General features: G+C 48.5%; 1 protein-coding gene across 2 annotated transcripts in view; it reads right to left on the reverse strand.

Annotated features, from left to right (window-relative positions):
- The window catches only part of CARNMT1 (carnosine N-methyltransferase 1), a 39,083-nt gene extending 23,040 nt beyond the window's left edge, over positions 1-16,043 (reverse strand). Inside the window, exons 1-3 of one of the 2 annotated variants that reach the window (XR_013624913.1) lie at positions 15,565-15,778; positions 14,352-14,550; positions 11,544-11,710 (exon numbers count right to left, since the gene is read on the reverse strand). Coding sequence is in view for 1 of the 2 variants with exons in the window: in XM_068130301.2 (XP_067986402.1) it covers positions 11,544-11,710; positions 14,352-14,550; positions 15,565-15,656 (458 nt within the window). In the remaining variant the exon portion in view is untranslated. Of the gene's footprint in view, positions 1-11,543; positions 11,711-14,351; positions 14,551-15,564 lie in introns of both variants that reach the window. The other variant, XM_068130301.2, reaches the window with a different exon arrangement.
- Positions 16,044-18,399: the final 2,356 nt, after the last annotated feature.

Consider the following 18,399-nt stretch of genomic DNA (forward strand, 5'->3'; position numbering starts at 1 on the left):
GTGCGTCGTATTGAATGAATGGTCCTGGAGGGAAGACGGGTGCAAGAGCCACCCGGTGTGTGTGAGCACAGGCGTGTAAGTGAAGTACAAGTGTGTGGAGAATGGTTGTGTGAAATAGCTGGTATGGAAAATATGGAATATATGGAGAATGGAATGAATGGTGTGGAGTGAGTAGTGTGGAATATGTGGAGTGAGTAGTGTGGAATATGTGGAGTGGAGTGGTTGGTGCGGGAGGAGTGGATGGGGAGGATGGACCCCTTTCACGAATACCCGGGGAGGGTAGTTTAAGAGTAGGTAGAGGGTATAGGTAAATTGCGGTTGGATATTGGCATCTGTGGTGCGTGTGGTAGAATGGTGTTTGGATGGGTGCATTAGTGAAGTGGAAATGGCTGGGCGTGTGGCCTGTTAGTAAGTGTAATTGAATGGGCACTCTGCCACTGTGAGGATGTCGGCCAGGTGAGGCCGCAGGTGGGCTCTGGGAGCCGGTAGAGTTGTTCAGTGGGGCCAGAGGATCTGGAGGACGGACCCGGGTAGCCCAGTGCCAGAGAGGGCACCGAGTGGGGAGAGCGCCAGCGGGCCTTCCCCAAGTAGATAGGTTAGGGTAAGGAGCAGGTAAGCTCGGAGGCAACTGCAGTGGCGGAGGTGTGCAGGTGAGCGGACCTGCTGGGAGCGCCACACGACCCAGTCCTGAAATTGTGCAAAGGCACAGGGAGTTGAATCGGGGGAGTGAGACCCCAAATTGATGAGCACCACAGTTTGGTCAATGGGAGTTTGGTTTTTAGAACCGCATAGAGTAAAGTGGCCAATGGTTTGGCAGGGAAAGACCCCGGGTAGAGTAAAAGTGTTAAAGTCATTTGGAGGATAGTTAGGATTGAATTCTCCTCGCACCATCTACATCCACTGACCTGAGGTGATGACAGTGCTCCACACCATGCCATGGTCCTTTTTGTGCAAATGTTTTGGGATGTAAGACGCATCATGACGTGGGGGTGACATTGTGCTGGTGTTCCATCTCTCCCTCCTTAGGAGGGATTGATGATGAATTGGTTGGTGGCAAATTTGGTTAAGAGGGACTGGGGACGAATTTGGTATAAGGAGATATGGGGAACACAGGACGTAGAGACGGATTTGTAAATGTTGTAAATACGGGGTAAGGGGCAAGGGTAGAGTAGGTGACAGGGGGGGTGACGTACGATAGGGACGGGCTTTCTCCGCTCGCTCCCCATGCGCACCTCACTCTGCATTGCCTTGTTTTAATGTGTACTCTCGCGCCCTTACCCATCGCTAACTCTGCTTTGTCTTCCTCCCCACCCATGGACCGTGGTCTTGGGCACTGACGGAAAGGTGTGCAGGCGTCGCAGTTGTGTGCCCGCATTCCCGCTGCCTGGACCGATGCACCACTTTATGGACCGCACGACTTGCGGCCTAAGCACCACTTTATGGACCGCACGTTTCTGCGGCCAAGCACCACACATATGGACCACACGTTTGTGGCATGACCCCTCTGCTGGGACTGGCCATTGTGGCCAGAAGTCTTCGCTTGCGGACCTTGGTGAGGTGGCACTAAGCCATGCAGGTGGACCACCATAGTTGGCCCCTGCTGGCCATAATTTTTTTAAAAACGGACACGTTTTGTGCTTTTTGTTTTATTAGCCATAAAATAGGCCGCAAGCAAGAACAGCAAGAAAGAGCAACATCAAGACCATCGGCCCAGCAGAGCGGAGAAGGCGTCGGACACCATTTTATTGACATTGGAATGCATGACTGTGCACTGGATGGTGCTTTTTGGTGTTTTTGGTGCTTGCATGCTCGGGGATGCATTGCAATATCAATTCTGCATCCCCGGGCATGTGAGGGTGGTGTATCGGTGCAGTGCAGTGCATGCTTTTCCTCCCTCCCGCAGGATTCTTTTTGTCTCCCAAAATGACAGGTCCTGGGTTTGCCATGTAAATACAAATTAGTGCTTTGTAAATAATGCTCCCCACCGTATATGTGTAGTTTGAAAACCATTCCGTAATTCGGTTATTCTGTGGGCGTGAATCGTTAGGCAGGATGCAACGTAGCAGGGGGACATACTTAATTGTTTTTAAAACTGTCGCACTCAGGGTAAGGTTAATAGTAGAGGGTTATTACATGCAGGTTGATATGCTCCGCAGGTTGGTCGAAGCAATGAAGAGAAGGACAAGTTCTGGTGTGCGATAGAGAAGCTGATGGAAAACGTGAAAGATGAAGAGGTTGTTGTGGTGGGAGGAGACCTGAATGGACATGTGGGAAGGAGTATGGATGGTTTTGAGGGAGTTAATGGGGGTTACGGATATGGTGTGAGAAATGGAGAAGGTGAAAGGATTTTGGAGTTTGCTGATGGAGCTGATTTGTTGATTTGTAATACTCAGTTCCAGAAAGAGGCTAATAAGCTTCTTACATACACGTCAGGTGGGTCGACGACAACCGTTGACTACCTGATGGTGCGGAGGCGAGATAGGGGGCACCTCCGGGACACAAAGGTGATCCCGGGGGAGGAGGCTGTTTCACAGCACCACTTGGTTGTCTGCGACATAAAAATGAAAGGTGCGAGGAGAGCTCGGCGGGTGAAGTACCAACCAAGAATGAAGGTGTGGAGGTTGAAAGAGGTGACAGTAAGGGAGGCATTAAAAGAGAGGCTGAGTAGGGTAGAGGATGATGTGGTTGAGCTTGAAAGTGGTTGGATGTCAATGAAAGCTAGTCTGTTGGGAGCCGTTGGTGAGGTATGTGGATGGACAAAAGGACCACCGAGGCACTCGGAAACATGGTGGTGGGATGATGAAGTTGGAAAGAGGATTGACGAGTAGAGGAAGAAGTTCAAGGAGTGGCAGAAGGCGAAGGGTACGGGAGCAGAAACAGCAGAGCATGAAAGTTATAAGGCAGCCAGGAAGGCTGCAAAGAAAGAGGTAGCAAAGGCGCAGGAGGCATGTAGGAAAATGTTCGGAGAATGCTTGGATTCAGAAGAGGGTCAGAAAGCAGTATTCAGGATTGCAAAGCACATAGCGAAAGAGAGGTGTGACGTGATGGGGGTGAGTTGCTTGAAGGATGAAGTGGGACAAATCGTTGTCGACCCAGATGGAATTAAAGGAAGATGGAAAAGATATATGGAAATGCTGTTGAATACAGAGAATGAATGGGATGGCAACATAGAGAGTAACCCAGTTTTAGGACCGGCAGAGAAGATAACTGAGAAGGAAGTTGAGGAAGCGATAAAAGCAATGAAGAGTGGAAAAGCGGGAGGGCCGACGGGAGTTGTGGGAGATATGTTGAAGGCAGCAGGAAGTTGGGGTGTGAAGAGAATGACAGAGATCTGTAATCTGGTGGTGAAAGAAGGCCGCATTCCAGTGGATTGGGAACTGAGTACCCTCGTCCCTCTATACAAGGGGAAAGGTGACCCTCTGGAGTGTGGCTCGTACCGAGCGATAAAGTTATTGGAGCATGGAATGAAGGTATTGGAAAGGGTGTTGGAGAGGAGGATAAGGAAGAAAGTGAAGATCGACGAAATGCAGTTTGGATTTATGCCAGGAAGAGGAACGACAGATGCGCTTTTCATTGTGAGGCAGTTGCAGGAGAAGTACATGGAGAAGAGTGTTACGTGGTCCCCTCGGTGACTACCTGGTCTCGGTGACCCCCTGACCGTGAGAGGAACTTCGCCAGAAAGTAGTATTATATATGCGCTTTCGCAACGCAATCCCTATGAATTCCACCCAAGAGAAAACTGATGTTCAATGATATATTTCAAGGGTAATGATACCATACAATTTCAATGATACAATCAAGGGTATATTCCCCGAGCAATCCACCATCCACAATTCACACTCAACAATCAATCAATCCCCTAGATGATTAAGATGGCCATCTTACATACGTGTGTCCCCTTTTGTACTCACGACCCCCTTTGGTCTCTGTCCCTCACAATGTCTCTGGGCCCCTCCTGACCAAGATGATGGTCGGCTTCGCCGCTCTCGGGCGGTTGAACGAACCCCGGGTGGACGTTTTCCCACCGGGCATGTATCGTACCGGGAACCAAGGTTGCAGCCCCCTCTTGGCCACGCGAAGCGGGTACTGTACAGCAGGCAAAAGCCACACGCCGTTTGCAATGCGGGTTAGGCCCCAACGTGCGACCCGTACGCGTCTTTGTAGACGGTGCCGCGAACGGTGCCAGACGCTGGGTCGGTGCACGGCCACACGGTAGCTTGACGTGTCCACCGGGCAGGTATCCGTCCCGGTAACTCCTCTCGCCAGACGGGCTCGGGAACGCCGCTTTTCCACACGGCTCAATATCGGTCCCACCTCTCGTCGGAGCGGGGCGAGGAAAAAGAATCCTCGTCGCTTCTCTCCCTCGTGTCTTTCTTCTTCCGTTTCCGGTCTCTTTTTCCAGAAGGGCTCCTGACCCTCCAACCACAACAACCCTTAATCGACTACACATTGATAAGCAAAGACCTGAATAGGAATTCACATACATTCCCATAAATATGTAACACTCCCCCCCTTCAAGAAAGAAAGTTTGAACCCAGCGAAAACTTTCTTTGCCGGCCAACTTGGATAAACCAACCAGATAACTCAACCCCCCCCCCACATTATCAGTTCCCCCCGGGCACAGTTATCACTTAAAAATAAAGCAACCAAAATTTCACCACAACCCCCCCAGATTAACTCACTCTGGACTAAGCACCAGCAACGACATTGTCCCTGCCCTTTACATGTTCAATTTCCCGTTGGACTCCTGCCAAGCCAAACTCCATCTCATGACCCTCTGACTTTGACTGTCAGTTTCTTGTGAATGAAGGTTAAGGGGTTGATCAAAGATCCAAAGTTAAGCAACTCGATAGCACTTTTTCCGGGAGGCCAAGCCGAGTATTCACTACATGGATGCCTTTAGGAACGTGGAGTTCACGGTTAGTCCGTGCAGGAAAGTTCTCTACATGGGCGCCTTGAGGAACGTGGAGTTCACGGTTAGTCCGTGCATGAAAGTTCACTACATGGACGCCTTTAGGAACGGCGTTCACGGTTAATCCGTGTAGGAATCTTGGCTCGGCGGCTCTGCCGCATTCAGTGCTTCAACTTCTCAGAACTTCCCTAATAATTATGGTGGGACCGCTTGTCCCTGTAGTCCCATGAATAGCGGTCTCCTTCTCGGCCACTACTTTGACAATCCTTCCTTCGGGAGCTGCCGTAACTCAGGGAGCCTCCATAATAATATTGATTGCGGCCACCACCAAAACTACCGCCCAGTTGTCCTCTCCTGTAGACCTCTCGACGCCTACGAAATGCCTTCCCTACTGTTATGGTCCGACCCTCCAAATCCTTGCCATTCCAATTCTTCTCTGCCTCTCTGGCGTCTTTTGTGCTTGCAAACGTGACAAAGCCGAACCCTCTTGACTGTTGCGTTTCCCTGTCTCTTACCAACCGCACTTCCACCAGCGGCCCATATCTGTTGAAGACAGAGGTCAGAACTTCTTCCTCTGTTTTGAAGTTCAGTCCCCCTACAAATAACTTGGTACTTTTGTCGCCATCCCGAGCTGGTGTGGTGTCTTTTCCCTGCTGGGCTCTTTACCAACCCTCAGGTTACCATAAACTTGACCCCCGGCCAAATCATTCCCGATAACCACAGATACACCCTCTACAGGAAGCGTGGCTTGTAAACCGACGGTGACCGGTCCTGACACCAAATCGGACTCCAAATGGATGACATGAAGTGGAGCACTAACACCGCCCCCGATCCCCTGTAAACGAACACTATCCCCCGTTGCCGTCTCCTCAGACCATGGCAAAATGCCTTCAAGCATTAAAGATTGATGTGCTCCTGTGTCCCTCAATATCCTAACCGGTCTCCGGTTAGTCGAGGCTCCATCCAGTGACACAAACCCCTCTGAAATAAATGGTTGGTAACCCTTTTGATGGCGATTTCTCACAATGGCCATTGCATTTGGAGTCGTAATAGTCGGACTCCGCTCTGGGTCTTCCCTTTTCATGCGGTAACAACTGGACATCAAGTGTCCAGGTTTCTTGCAAAAAGCGCAAGTAGGCCCGGAGGAAAAACTCGTGGTCTGCCTCGGGCCCCCCGAAATATAAGTTTGTCTTGGGCCCGCATCCCTCTGATTTCGAACAGGTGGGGTATCCGCGTTGTCCCCATAATCCTCTCGAGGCCGCCGCCATGTATGGTCGTTCTCCGCACCTGCTGCTCCCCACCTCCCCTGCGGAGATCTAGGCGAGGAGTTAGGTTCGTGGACCCCTATTCGGTGGGTTAAGGCATAATCATCTGCCGTGGTGGCTGCGTCCCACAACTTTGGTACTTTCTTTTCCTGCAGGTACACTTTGATGACCCCGTGGACACACTGCTGAAATTCCTCCACCAGGATCAAGTCACGCAATGTTTCGAAGTCTTTCCCGACTCCTTTTGACTCACACCACCGATCAAACATGTTTTCTTTCACTCTGGCAAACTCCACATGGGTCTCACTCTCCCTCTTCCTGGCATTCCTGAATTTTTGCCTGTAAGCTTCCGGAACCAACTCATAGGCTTTGAGGATGTGCTTCTTCAGTACCTCATAATCTGCACATTGGTCCATTGGTAGCGCCGAATAAATCTCTTGAGCTTTTCCCACCAGCACACTTTGCACTAGTATGGTCCAGGCCTCCTCCGGCCAGTTTAATTGTCGAGCCACTTTCTCAAAGTGTGGAAAAAATTTCGCGACTTCCTTTTCACTGAACGGTGGAACCAGCCTCACATGTCTGCCCACATCCCAGGTTTTCTGGTTAGGTGTCGACCCCGTCAGCAAGGGTGGTGCCTCTCCCCGTTCTCTCATTAACTCCAGCTCCTTGAATTTAATTTCTTGCTGAAGCTCCATGTCACGTTCCTTTAATTCCCTTTCCGCTTTTCTCTCCTCTGCTTCGAGGTCCCTTGCAGCTCTCCTCTCCTCTGCTTTTCTCCCTTCTAACCTTTCCTGGAGTTCTCGTTCCACTCTCCTTTCCTCTGCTTGTTTCTCTTCTCTCCTCTCTTCTGCTTTCCTTTCCTCTTCTGATCTTTCCTTTTCTGCTTTCCTTTCTTCTTCTGCTCTTTCCTTTTCTGCTTTCCTTTCTTCTTCTGCTCTTTCCTTTTCTGCTTTCCTTTCTTCTTCTTTTAACTTTTCCTGGAGTTCTCGTTCCACTCTCCTTTCCTCTGCTTGTTTCTCTTCTCTCCTCTCTTCTGCTTTCCTTTCTTCTTCTTTTAACCTTTCCTGGAGTTCTCGTTCCACTCTCCTTTCCTCTGCTTGTTTCTCTTCTCTCCTCTCTTCTGCTTTCCTTTCTTCTTCTTTGATCCGTTCCTGGCTCCGTAATTGCAACTCCAGTTTCCGGAGCTCAACGTCTTCTGGTTCTTCGGGTAGCCACTCCCAGGCTAACTCGTCCCATGTTCCTAATCCCACCATAGATTGTATCACCGTGGCCTGCAACTCTGCCTTCCTCAAATTTGTTCGGACCTCCAAGTTAAAATGTTTGGCCAATTTCAAGAGGTCCGACTTTAGTAACGCTCGGAACTGTGCCTCACTCGGGGTTACCGCAAAGTTCTGTGCCACAAACGCCATGGTGCCTATCGTTAACACCTGTTAACCTTCACCCAATACTTTACCCCCAATTTCCCCAAAAATTTACCAATTAATACTTAATTAATAAATTTTAATTAATAAAAATATTATTTTATTATTTTATACAATTTTAGATCCCGGACGTAGACCCAATTGCGAATCCGCAAATCGTAATTTGGACGAGCCCCCAATTCTGTTACGTGGTCCCCTCGGTGACTACCTGGTCTCGGTGACCCCCGGACCGTGAGAGGAACTTCGCCAGAAAGTAGTATTATATATGCGCTTTCGCAACGCAATCCCTATGAATTCCACCCAAGAGAAAACTGATGTTCAATGATATATTTCAAGGGTAATGATACCATACAATTTCAATGATACAATCAAGGGTATATTCCCCGAGCAATCCACCATCCACAATTCACACTCAACAATCAATCAATCCCCTAGATGATTAAGATGGCCATCTTACATACGTGTGTCCCCTTTTGTACTCACGACCCCCTTTGGTCTCTGTCCCTCACAATGTCTCTGGGCCCCTCCTGACCAAGATGATGGTCGGCTTCGCCGCTCTCGGGCGGTTGAACGAACCCCGGGTGGACGTTTTCCCACCGGGCATGTATCGTACCGGGAACCAAGGTTGCAGCCCCCTCTTGGCCACGCGAAGCGGGTACTGTACAGCAGGCAAAAGCCACACGCCGTTTGCAACGCGGGTTAGGCCCCAACGTGCGACCCGTACGCGTCTTTGTAGACGGTGCCGCGAACGGTGCCAGACGCTGGGTCGGTGCACGGCCACACGGTAGCTTGACGTGTCCACCGGGCAGGTATCCGTCCCGGTAACTCCTCTCGCCAGACGGGCTCGGGAACGCCGCTTTTCCACACGGCTCAATATCGGTCCCACCTCTCGTCGGAGCGGGGCGAGGAAAAAGAATCCTCGTCGCTTCTCTCCCTCGTGTCTTTCTTCTTCCGTTTCCGGTCTCTTTTTCCAGAAGGGCTCCTGACCCTCCAACCACAACAACCCTTAATCGACTACACATTGATAAGCAAAGACCTGAATAGGAATTCACATACATTCCCATAAATATGTAACAAGAGGAAGAAGTTGTTTTTTGGGTTTGTTGATCTGGAGAAAGCATTCGATAGGGTTCCACGCAAAGTATTGACATGGGCATTGAGGAAGTTAGGAGTGGAGGAATGGTTGATCAGAGTAGTGATGGCAATGTACAAAAGAGCGCGCACAGCTGTAAGGACGAAGGACGGGAACAGTGGTGAGTTTGAGGTGAAGGTGGGAGTGCATCAGGGGTCGGTACTAAGTCCACTACTATTTGTAGCTGTGATGGAGGTGCTGGCTCAGAACGTAAAGGAGGGTTTACCGTGGGAGTTGTTGTATGCAGATGATCTGGTGTTGATTGCGGAAAGTATGGATGGACTGAAGGGAAAGATGAACAAGTGGAAGGAATGTATGGAGACAAAAGGTCTGAAGGTGAATATCGGAAAGACGAAGGTGATGGCAGGTGGTAAAGCATGTGGTGAGGTGGAAAGAACTGGGAAGTGGCCGTCTGCTGTGTGCAGGAAGGGTGTCGGAGTGAACTCCATTCAATGTACAATGTGCGCTGAGTGGGTTCATCAAAAATGTAGTGGTCTGAGAGGGTCATTTACCAGTGTGGCAGCTACATTCAAATGTAAGGTGTGCACAGAGGGAGCTGCAGATGGAGGAAATGTTGAGTTGGATCTTGGAGACGGCGTGAAGCTGGAAGGTGTGAAAACATTTTGCTACCTCGGAGACATGCTGATTGGAGAAGGTGGATCAGACTCGGCAACGGTTGCTCGAGTGAGATGTGCATGGAAGAAGTTTCGGGAACTGAGTGGCGTGCTGATGAGGAGAGTGTCGCTGAAGCTGAAGGGAAAGGTGTATGCTGCATGTGTGAGAAGTGTTATGATTTATGGGAGCGAGACATGGGTAATGAACGTAGAGCAGCAACGAAGGCTGGAAAGGGTGGAAATGCGAATGGTTCGATGGATGTGCGGAGTATCGTTGAGAGAGAGGAAGACAAATGATGAATTGCGAAAGATGATGGTAATATTGCCTGTGATTGATGCTGTGAAGAGGAACAGGCTGAGATGGTTTGGTCATGTGTTGAGGAAGGATGAAAGTGACTGGTTGAGAAGAGTGATGGAAATTGATGTAGAAGGAAGTAGAGGACGGGGAAGACCGAGAAAGACTTGGCTAAAGATGGTGGAAGAAGAAATGCGGGCAAGGGGGTTAACAAGGAGAGATGCAGAAAATAGGGCAAAATGGAGAAGATTGTCATGGGGACCGCAAGGCTAACCCCCGCTCTAGCAGGGAAAATGGCCTTAAAATGCATGTTGTTGTGTTGTTGTATTACACCTGAGTGTCACATTAAGTAAAGTTAGTTCGGGTCAAGACGACCCTAGAGGAAAAACGGGTGCTGTGTTATGGTTTTTAGAACGTTCACTAGTAAATTTAGTAAATGTACCGCTTATAAATATTCCCCTGTAAATATCCCCCTCAATTGGCTGGTTAAAGATCGCACCCTAGTTAGTCCATGAACAACACGTAGCGAACCGTAGGCCCTCTTCGTAGTTATTTCATTATTGTGTGTTTCAGTTAAGGACCTGTTCCCAATAGTTGAATCTGCGTTGCATTAATCAAATAAGATAGGCCCTATTCCGTTCATTTTGCGACGTCCCTCTCCAACCAATTGTGGTACGCGCCTCTGCCAGCCGCAGCCGCCTCAGCGCTCGCCCCAGACGCCATTGCCCATGTGCTCCATCTCGGAGAAGAAGGGGGAGGAGCCGCCGGATCACGGGCATGGCATGTCGACGCATCATCAGAGGTGGAGTCAGCCAGCCCTGACCGGCCAACCAGCACCGCGGTGAGCGAACCGGTAGGCGTGCCATCAGAGCTGGCGGCTTGATACGGCCGACAGCAATAAAAGCAACTGCAAGGGACTGCTTCGGAGAGACGCGTGAGGAGGTTCATGAGAGAGACGCGTGAGGAGGTTCAAAAGAGACGCGTGAGGAGGTTCGGGAGATAGGAGCACCGAGCAGCTTGTTGAGCATGAGCATCGTTGGGGTGCAAGAGTCGGTGCGCTAGGATCGCCAAGACAGCGGCAACATAAACCGCGCTGCCTGCCGGGTTTTCGCCGCTGAAACTGTACACGTGGGGCTGCCGCCGGCTGCTCGTTTTCCAGCCCGGAGCGCGGATTTGAAGTGGACCTCCTCCCGAGCTTTTCCTCCGAACCTTCGTCCAGCCATTCCTGCCTGCGATTCCCTTTGTCGTGTAAGTCTGGTGTCTGTCCTTTTTGTTGTCTGGGGTTTAAAATAAGACTGTTTCAGGCTGCCCTGTGTATCTTCTTCTTCTTCTTCGCCCTATATATTACTTTCGTTTCTCTTCCTTTGGTTTTCTGTACATAATTAATAAATGTCTGTATTTCTTACTTTGGTTTCTTCTTTCTCATCCGATCGCTTTAGTCCCTTCTTTCGATTGAGTACATGTGGCACGATTTGGCCAACGCTCGGAATCGGGTTTAGTCAATTGATAACGGCTCGGACCGCGGATTGCTAAACCGCTCGGCAAATACCATCTTGTCCGCGGTTCGAGCGGTACTTCTCTCCCTGTTTTGCGGAGGGATTGGTGAAGGTATTCGGGAGAACACCTTGACCAATAACCCTGATCAATCCCACCCCGCAAAAGAGCGTTACAAGTACCAGGACCAGAGACGGCCAGCTTAACAGGCCAAGGGGATTAACCCCCCCTTGCTAAGGGGAGTGCCGTCTCTGAGATCTGTAACAATATGATGGTTAAATGTCAAGCCGTGAATTGTTGTGCATCCAAATTTTCAAACTCACCATATAATCCTTGTATGCATAAATGTTAATTGTGGACATGCAAACACCTGTACAACAGTAGAGCTAACATTATGTATTCTACGGTACCAGTAATCACGTGGGAAGTGGTTTGAAATCTCATCGATGATAGGCCGATAGCAGGCCTCCCTCTCCACTGCACCTTCAAGAGTCCAGTCTCGTACAACCTGCTTCAATGTTGAATTCAGTTTGTCCATATCAAAGTTTGAGGCCAATCTGACCGACTCTGCTGCAGCCTGAACAAAGCATAAAATAAAAAAGATCTATAAGCACATTGCTGGAAAGAAATGAAACTCAAGCATTCATCAAAGTCCCAAGTTTATATTTATGCAGTGACCAAGGCCTTCCCAATCCTAAACACCCTTCACTGGCTTCCAGTACACCAGCATATAGATTTGCAGGTACGCTATGGTCTAACTGTGAATCGCTTGGCCATTCCTCGCACTATCAGGAATACTTTTGGTAATCAAGAATTCTTCAGATATGCTCTTCAACGAAAGAACTTCAAGTCTTTTAAAATTTGCACAGCCTCAGCAATAACTTTTAAGGCTGCATAGGAAATAATATGTTGGACAAGAAAATGCAGTGACATCAGTGTAGTTCTACATGAACTAGCTGTGCCTACCTAGTGCTCCGCTGACAGGTTTAAGTTACAAGACAGCATGTTGCATGTCACAAACATCACCTGTCTGTCTGAGTCTCAATGACAATGTAAAATGAAGTGATACACGTGAAAAAAGGATTTTTTATAATAACCCGAAAACATAACACCTCTGGCAACTTCATTGGTGGAGGCATAAAAATAGCACCACGGGTCCTGAAGCTCACCTGGATCAGGAGCAACAGTCAATGACGTCGGATAATAATCTAAGTTTTGTTCATGCACAGAATCTGGTCATGTGGTTGGTTACATGGAAACACTCTCAATGCTGATTATAGAAATACATGTTTACGGTCACGTTTTTACAGGTCACAGGTCATGTTTTGGCTGAGGGCATGGCTGTGCTGCTGATGCAATGCCTCCTGTAGATTAGGGCAGCAATTTTTAGCGTTTAAGGCCTGATTTCAACTCATTAATGAGCTCAGATTTTGATGCAGTCAATACACCTTCGTTAAGCATCAAATAAGAAACTTGTGGCCAAGTTTCATCAAAATCATGTGTTTGTTTCAAGCCTAAATGGCAAGTATTTACAGACTCACTGACTGACTGATTGATTGATTGATTGACTTACCTACGGACACTGCTCGATCGCATAAGCTCACCGGACCAAAGTCCAGGTGAGCTAAAAAGGGATAAATAGACACAGTGAATGCGATTTGACCCTGTGACCCCCAGGATTAACAGTCAAATACTCAGACTGAAACCTGAAATGGGCCAATGCTCCGCTTCCTAATGAAACTAGAGCTTCCAGGGAAGCAGAACTCAACTGAACTGACTGGACAACTTTAAAGTAGGTCAGTTGTCTGTACTAGATTTGACTTAAGATAGCAACCTCAACCTACCTTGTGTGGTAAGAGTCTCACACACCAAGTTTGATCAAAATCCATGAATATTTGTGGACGTTAAAGTCCTAACGTCGTTTCGGAGCTAAAAACAATATGGCGGCCTATGGTGGCCATTTAGTGACGGATCGGGTTGGAATGCAATAGCAACCTACCTTGTGTGGTAAGGGTTAAACATTCTAAGTTTGATCAAAATCTGTTAATATTTGTGGACGCTATAGTGTTAACGTCGTTTTCATGACCAAAAACAAAATGGTCGCCTAAGCCCGCCATTTTTCAACGGATCGGGCTGAAATGTAATACCAACCTGGTCCTTGGGGTAAGGATGATGCATGTCAAGTTTGATCAGAATCGGTTCACCAGAAATATTTGTGGACACCGGAGTGTTAACGTCGAAAAGTTAACGGACGACAGACGACGGACGCCGGAGGGTTCAGTATGTGATGAACTCAACTGGACGGCAGTCCAGTTGAGTTAATAAATACACAAATCAATAAATGAAAATAAATTACCACCATATTGAATTACTTTACACGAAACAATAAAGTTACAACTTTCATTTAAATAATAGCCCCATGAGGGACTGACGGCTATTTCCCCACGGTTTCTGGGTTGATTTAAAAAATAAATTACCTGAATTTGAGGTAAAACCCCCCTTTTCAGCCTCTTATAGGGGCGGATTCGGATGGGGAGCACAACCCTATGAGACCTCAATGGTCTGATGTACTGTACAAAATTTGGTCCATAATCGGTCATGTGGTTTGTGAGATGTTTTAGTGAATATGAGTGATTAGGGGAGGGAGTCGGTGGCCCCCTTTCCAGGGAAGATACGGCCATGGGGAGCACAAATTAAGGTTAGGGCATGGTCATGATGTTGCATGGCCAGTGTGGTCTGGATCCGGTTGTCGGTTTCTGAGATTTTTGAATTAAATAATATTTGGGGAAAAACCCCCTTTTAACCTTCTTTTAATGGGCAGATCTGGATGGGGAGCACAACCCCACGAGACCTTGCTGTCGTGATGCATCATACCAAATTTGGTCTGTATTGCTCAGGTAGTTTGAGAAGAGAGGACGTTTTAGTCAAACGTTAACGGACATATGGACACTGGGACCTATTCTGATGGTTATTTCAAAGAAATAACCCAGTAATGCTTCTTTCAATTATTTGTGTGACCAAGATACAAACTCCACGAATGCATTATATTCATGAATAAGTGATAGCTTGCCAGTGCAATCCCTGCCACTTGCATTCCAAAAAAATTGTGCGAAATAGTAATGCAGACTCAAAATGAAATCAATAGCGATATCTACCAATGCCTTACAAATATATGGAAACCAAATGAGTAATCCAACCGCTCTCGATACCATACGCACATCAACAAAGTCGTAATCCTTGTTCTCAAACATGTGGTTGCAGGAAGCAAGTACATCTTGCAAAACCCCAGCATTGTGTAATGCACAGTGGCGCACGTCCTCCAGGTGCTTCAAGAAATGGGGAAGTAGACGGCGATGCGCTTCTGGGAGACTACGAAAATTCTTCTCGGCACGGTTAATCCGCTCCAATGCGTGTGCCCTGTATGGAAACAAAGCAAGCACTGTGCAGCAATTGCAGACTTGAAGGAAATAATGAGATTGAAGAGAACGTGGAAGTTGGTTCCACTGGTGGGGAAAATTAAAAGAGGAATAAATGAGGTAGAGGATGCAGGGGGAAAGGGGGTACAAAGCACATAAAGGGCAGGGGGTGCAAGACCACCAGGAAGGAGGTAGTGGAAGACAAGAGAGATTGCTGACCTGTCTATGATGGCATAATGATAAACCCATGGACTCAGCGTCATCGCGGGAGATTCCAATAATCTTGAAGGTCACGTGCCCCAAGACCTTGGTTTATGTGAAAAACCTTGGTTTCCATGGCATCACGCTGAGCAAGATGTGAGGCAGGAGAGCCAGCCCAGAGGGGAGAGCAGTGCTCCATCAAGTTGTGAATGAAGGTCTTGTTGATGGATAGGAGTTCAGGTGTGCCAAGGAAGGAATTTGTAAGGCAGAGGATGACCAGTTGGTGGCAGGCTTTGGAGGACAACGTTAAAATGTGGTTTGCCCAAGAAATAGCATGGCTGATAATGAGACCAAGGAGTTTGAAGGACTGAACTTCTTCAATAGGATTGTTAAGAAAGTAGATAGGAGGGTTTGCCAGACCAGAGAGTTCTTTCAGAGAGAAATCATGAGAGTGTGAGATTTGTCAGGATCGAAAGACATATTCCAAGTGTTTGATCAGCTTGTCATTGTGATGTATGAAGGATGAGTGATGTCACGGCACAGGGTGGAGTCTTCTGAAAATATATAAAAGGGGATTTTCCAGAGAATCAGAGAAATCCTGAATGAAGACTAGGAATAGGACTAGGCCCAGATCACTGCCTTGGTGCACTCCAGCCTTGACAGGGAGACGAAATGAAAGGCCTGGTACGCGGCCTCATCATTAATGTGTAAAAAAAAAATTTTTTTTTTGAAATAATATCTTTAACAATAGAGCACGGTTCGCGATTAGAACGTACCAACAACATGCCGACCAGGTCATACAGGTGCTTCATACCTGTAACTGCGAAAAGCATTAACCACTCGCCAGAAATGGTCTATCTCCAGGCGATCGCACTCCAACTCAATCTCCTGAGTCCGAGCCACCATAGCTAGTTTCTCCCGCCTCAAGATCCGCCACGATGGACAACAGCGAGTCCTCAACTATCAGAATTTGAAATAATTTAGTTGAAAATGCATTGATAAAATAACCAAGAAAATAAAACCACGTGTTGTGTAGCAAAACATTAAACCGAGGCCTAACTGCGGCAATGCAAGCTGAGCTCGGTTTGGCGGTCCGTGGAGTAATGCGCAGCAAAGGCAGCATCCACAAATTCTTCGGCAATGCAAGCTGAGCTCGGTTTGGCGGCCGTGGAGTAATGCGCAATAGCCACAAATTCTTCGGCAATGTAAGCTGAGCTCGGTTTGGCGGCCGTGGAGTAATGCGCAATAGCCACAAATTCTTCGGCAATGCAAGCTGAGCTCGGTTTGGCGGCCGTGGAGTAATGCGCAATAGCCACAAATTCTTCGGCAATGCAAGCTGAGCTCGGTTCGCCGGCCGCGCAGTAATGCGCAACAGCCGCCAATTCTCTAGCAATGCAAGCTGAACTCGGTTCGCCGGCCGTGGAGTAATGCGCAACAGCCACAAATTATTCGGCAATGCAAGCTGAGCTCGGTTCATCGGCCGTGGAGTAATGCGCAACAGCCGCAAATTCTCCTCAGCGAGTTCGACACGGATGCAGAAAACCCTCAATAGTCAAATGTACCCGGTTGTCCTTCGATTGCAGTGCAAGACGATAACGTCATTTTCACCATAAATAATTCCTTTTTATTCATCGATCCTACATTTACTCGATAATAAAAAAGGAACTGACGTTGGTATTATATTTGCCTTTTACGTCAACTGGACACAGCCATATTGATATTCTCCCTTGTTCATGGCGGTCGAATAATATATAACAGAATGGTTCACATTTGACTTGGACTTTTGTCTATTTATAACTAAGCTTGTATAAAACTTTAACAGACTGTTACCGTAGTGTATTTCTGTGCAGCAAATAGTTTGTAATTTTCATCTGGTTTTATTCTGACAAAATGATTCGCTTCACCACTACTTCTGCCTCTATTTTCTTCTTCTCTTTTCTTGAAATGGCCGCATTTATTCCCACATTAATGTGGGCTTGGCCGGGGGGGGGGGGGGGGGTAGTGGAGGCAGAAGTCTTTCACGAACCGGCTGGCCAGGTTTGACGTTCGATTGAGGTGCGGGCAAGAATTTGAAATTTGTTCAGGATGCCGGGGATAGCTCGCCTACTCTTCACGAAGGACACTGTGGGATCTTTAATGTCCACCAACTATAATGCTGGCAGACGGGACGCTCGGCACGGCTCGAGGAATATCTAGAGCCAGATAGATCTGTATAGGTAGGTATCCGACTGTCGTGATAGGGAAGCTACCTGTAATAAGTTCTATGTTAGCCCGGGTTGTCGGTATAAGCTGTATTGATGTCCCCGCTACGAGGGAGCAGGGCATGCTAAATAGTACAGGGATTATGGATAAGATTCCTTTGTTTGTCGTTTCCCCCCTGTCGCCAAACCTTTGTCCCTTATGGCAACGCATACCCATATAAACACTTAGATAGGCCCTGAGTGCAACATTAAATAATTCCCCTTCCCTTACAATGACCTTGGAAGAAGATGGGCAGAAGCCAGATCAAGGCACCGCCGGATGGCCGCTGCCAGCCACACCACCAGCTGGCCTGGCAACATCGCGTGAGACGAGCTGTAACCACGCCACAGGGAACGTGTGATTGGTTGGTGCGGAAGGCGCAAGCCTGGAGCCAATCAGCACGGAAGGCGGGAAGACACAACTGAGAAGCGGGTGGTTGATTGGAGGGAGGAGCGGCGGTGACGTGGGGAGGCGCTAGAAGGGTCGGTGGACGGCAGGAAGCTACGAGGCTCTGGTTGGTAGCGTGCCAAAACTGACGTCACATGCCAAGTGACAAAAGGACTCGCTGGCGGGTTTCTGGACACTTCGCTCTGGGGGATTGCATCGTGCTGACGCTTTGCTCTGGGTATTGAGTCGTGCCGGTCTTTCGCTCTTCGCTCTCCGTTCCTGGCTCTCATGGTGCCTCGTGTTGGAGATCGGCCTCGTGTTGGAGATCGGCTCTGCGGGGAGATCGCTAGCCCAGTTGCTTTTGGTGCTGGAGCGAGGCGTGCCGTGGAGCGAACGGACCTCGTTGGCGGTCGAAAGGAGCCTGGAGTGGGGCGGGCGCTCGGGCCTGGCGGAGCGCATGGGCGAAGCGGACGGAGGGCTTCCTCGCGCCGGAACTTGGAGACGGACGGGGCCGCATTGGACAATGGACAGATAAGCTCGCTCCACATTACAGAAACCCACGACGAACGTGTTCTTTTGTTAATTCATTTTCCTTTGTGGCGTATTCGAAGTCTGTGTGTGGGATCCCAATTTAGGACTATTTATTTCATCGTCGTGTTTCATTGTATTGGGTTCCATTTAATATATCATTATTTTTGTACATTTTAACCTGGATTTTCGGTTGAGTTCATTTCGCATCGCAGATACGTGCTTCCGCGTCTTCCTCTTCACTTCTTCCTCCATGGAAGAAGCGCAACAGCCGCTGGCCAGCCACAAATTATTCGGCAATGCAAGCTGAGCTCGGTTTGGCGGCCGTGAAGTAATGCGCAACAGCCGCAAATTCTCTAGCAATGCAAGCTGTGCTCGGTTCGCCGGCCGCGGAGTAATGCGCAGCAGCCGCAAATTCTCGAGCAATGCAAGCTGAGCTCGGTTCGCCGGCCGCGGAGTAATGCGCAACAGCCACAACAGTCTCATCAAAAAG

The sequence above is a fragment of the Myxine glutinosa genome, chromosome 11 (assembly GCF_964187855.1).
Source record: "Myxine glutinosa chromosome 11, kmMyxGlut1.1, whole genome shotgun sequence".
Lineage (NCBI taxonomy): Eukaryota > Metazoa > Chordata > Myxini > Myxiniformes > Myxinidae > Myxine > Myxine glutinosa.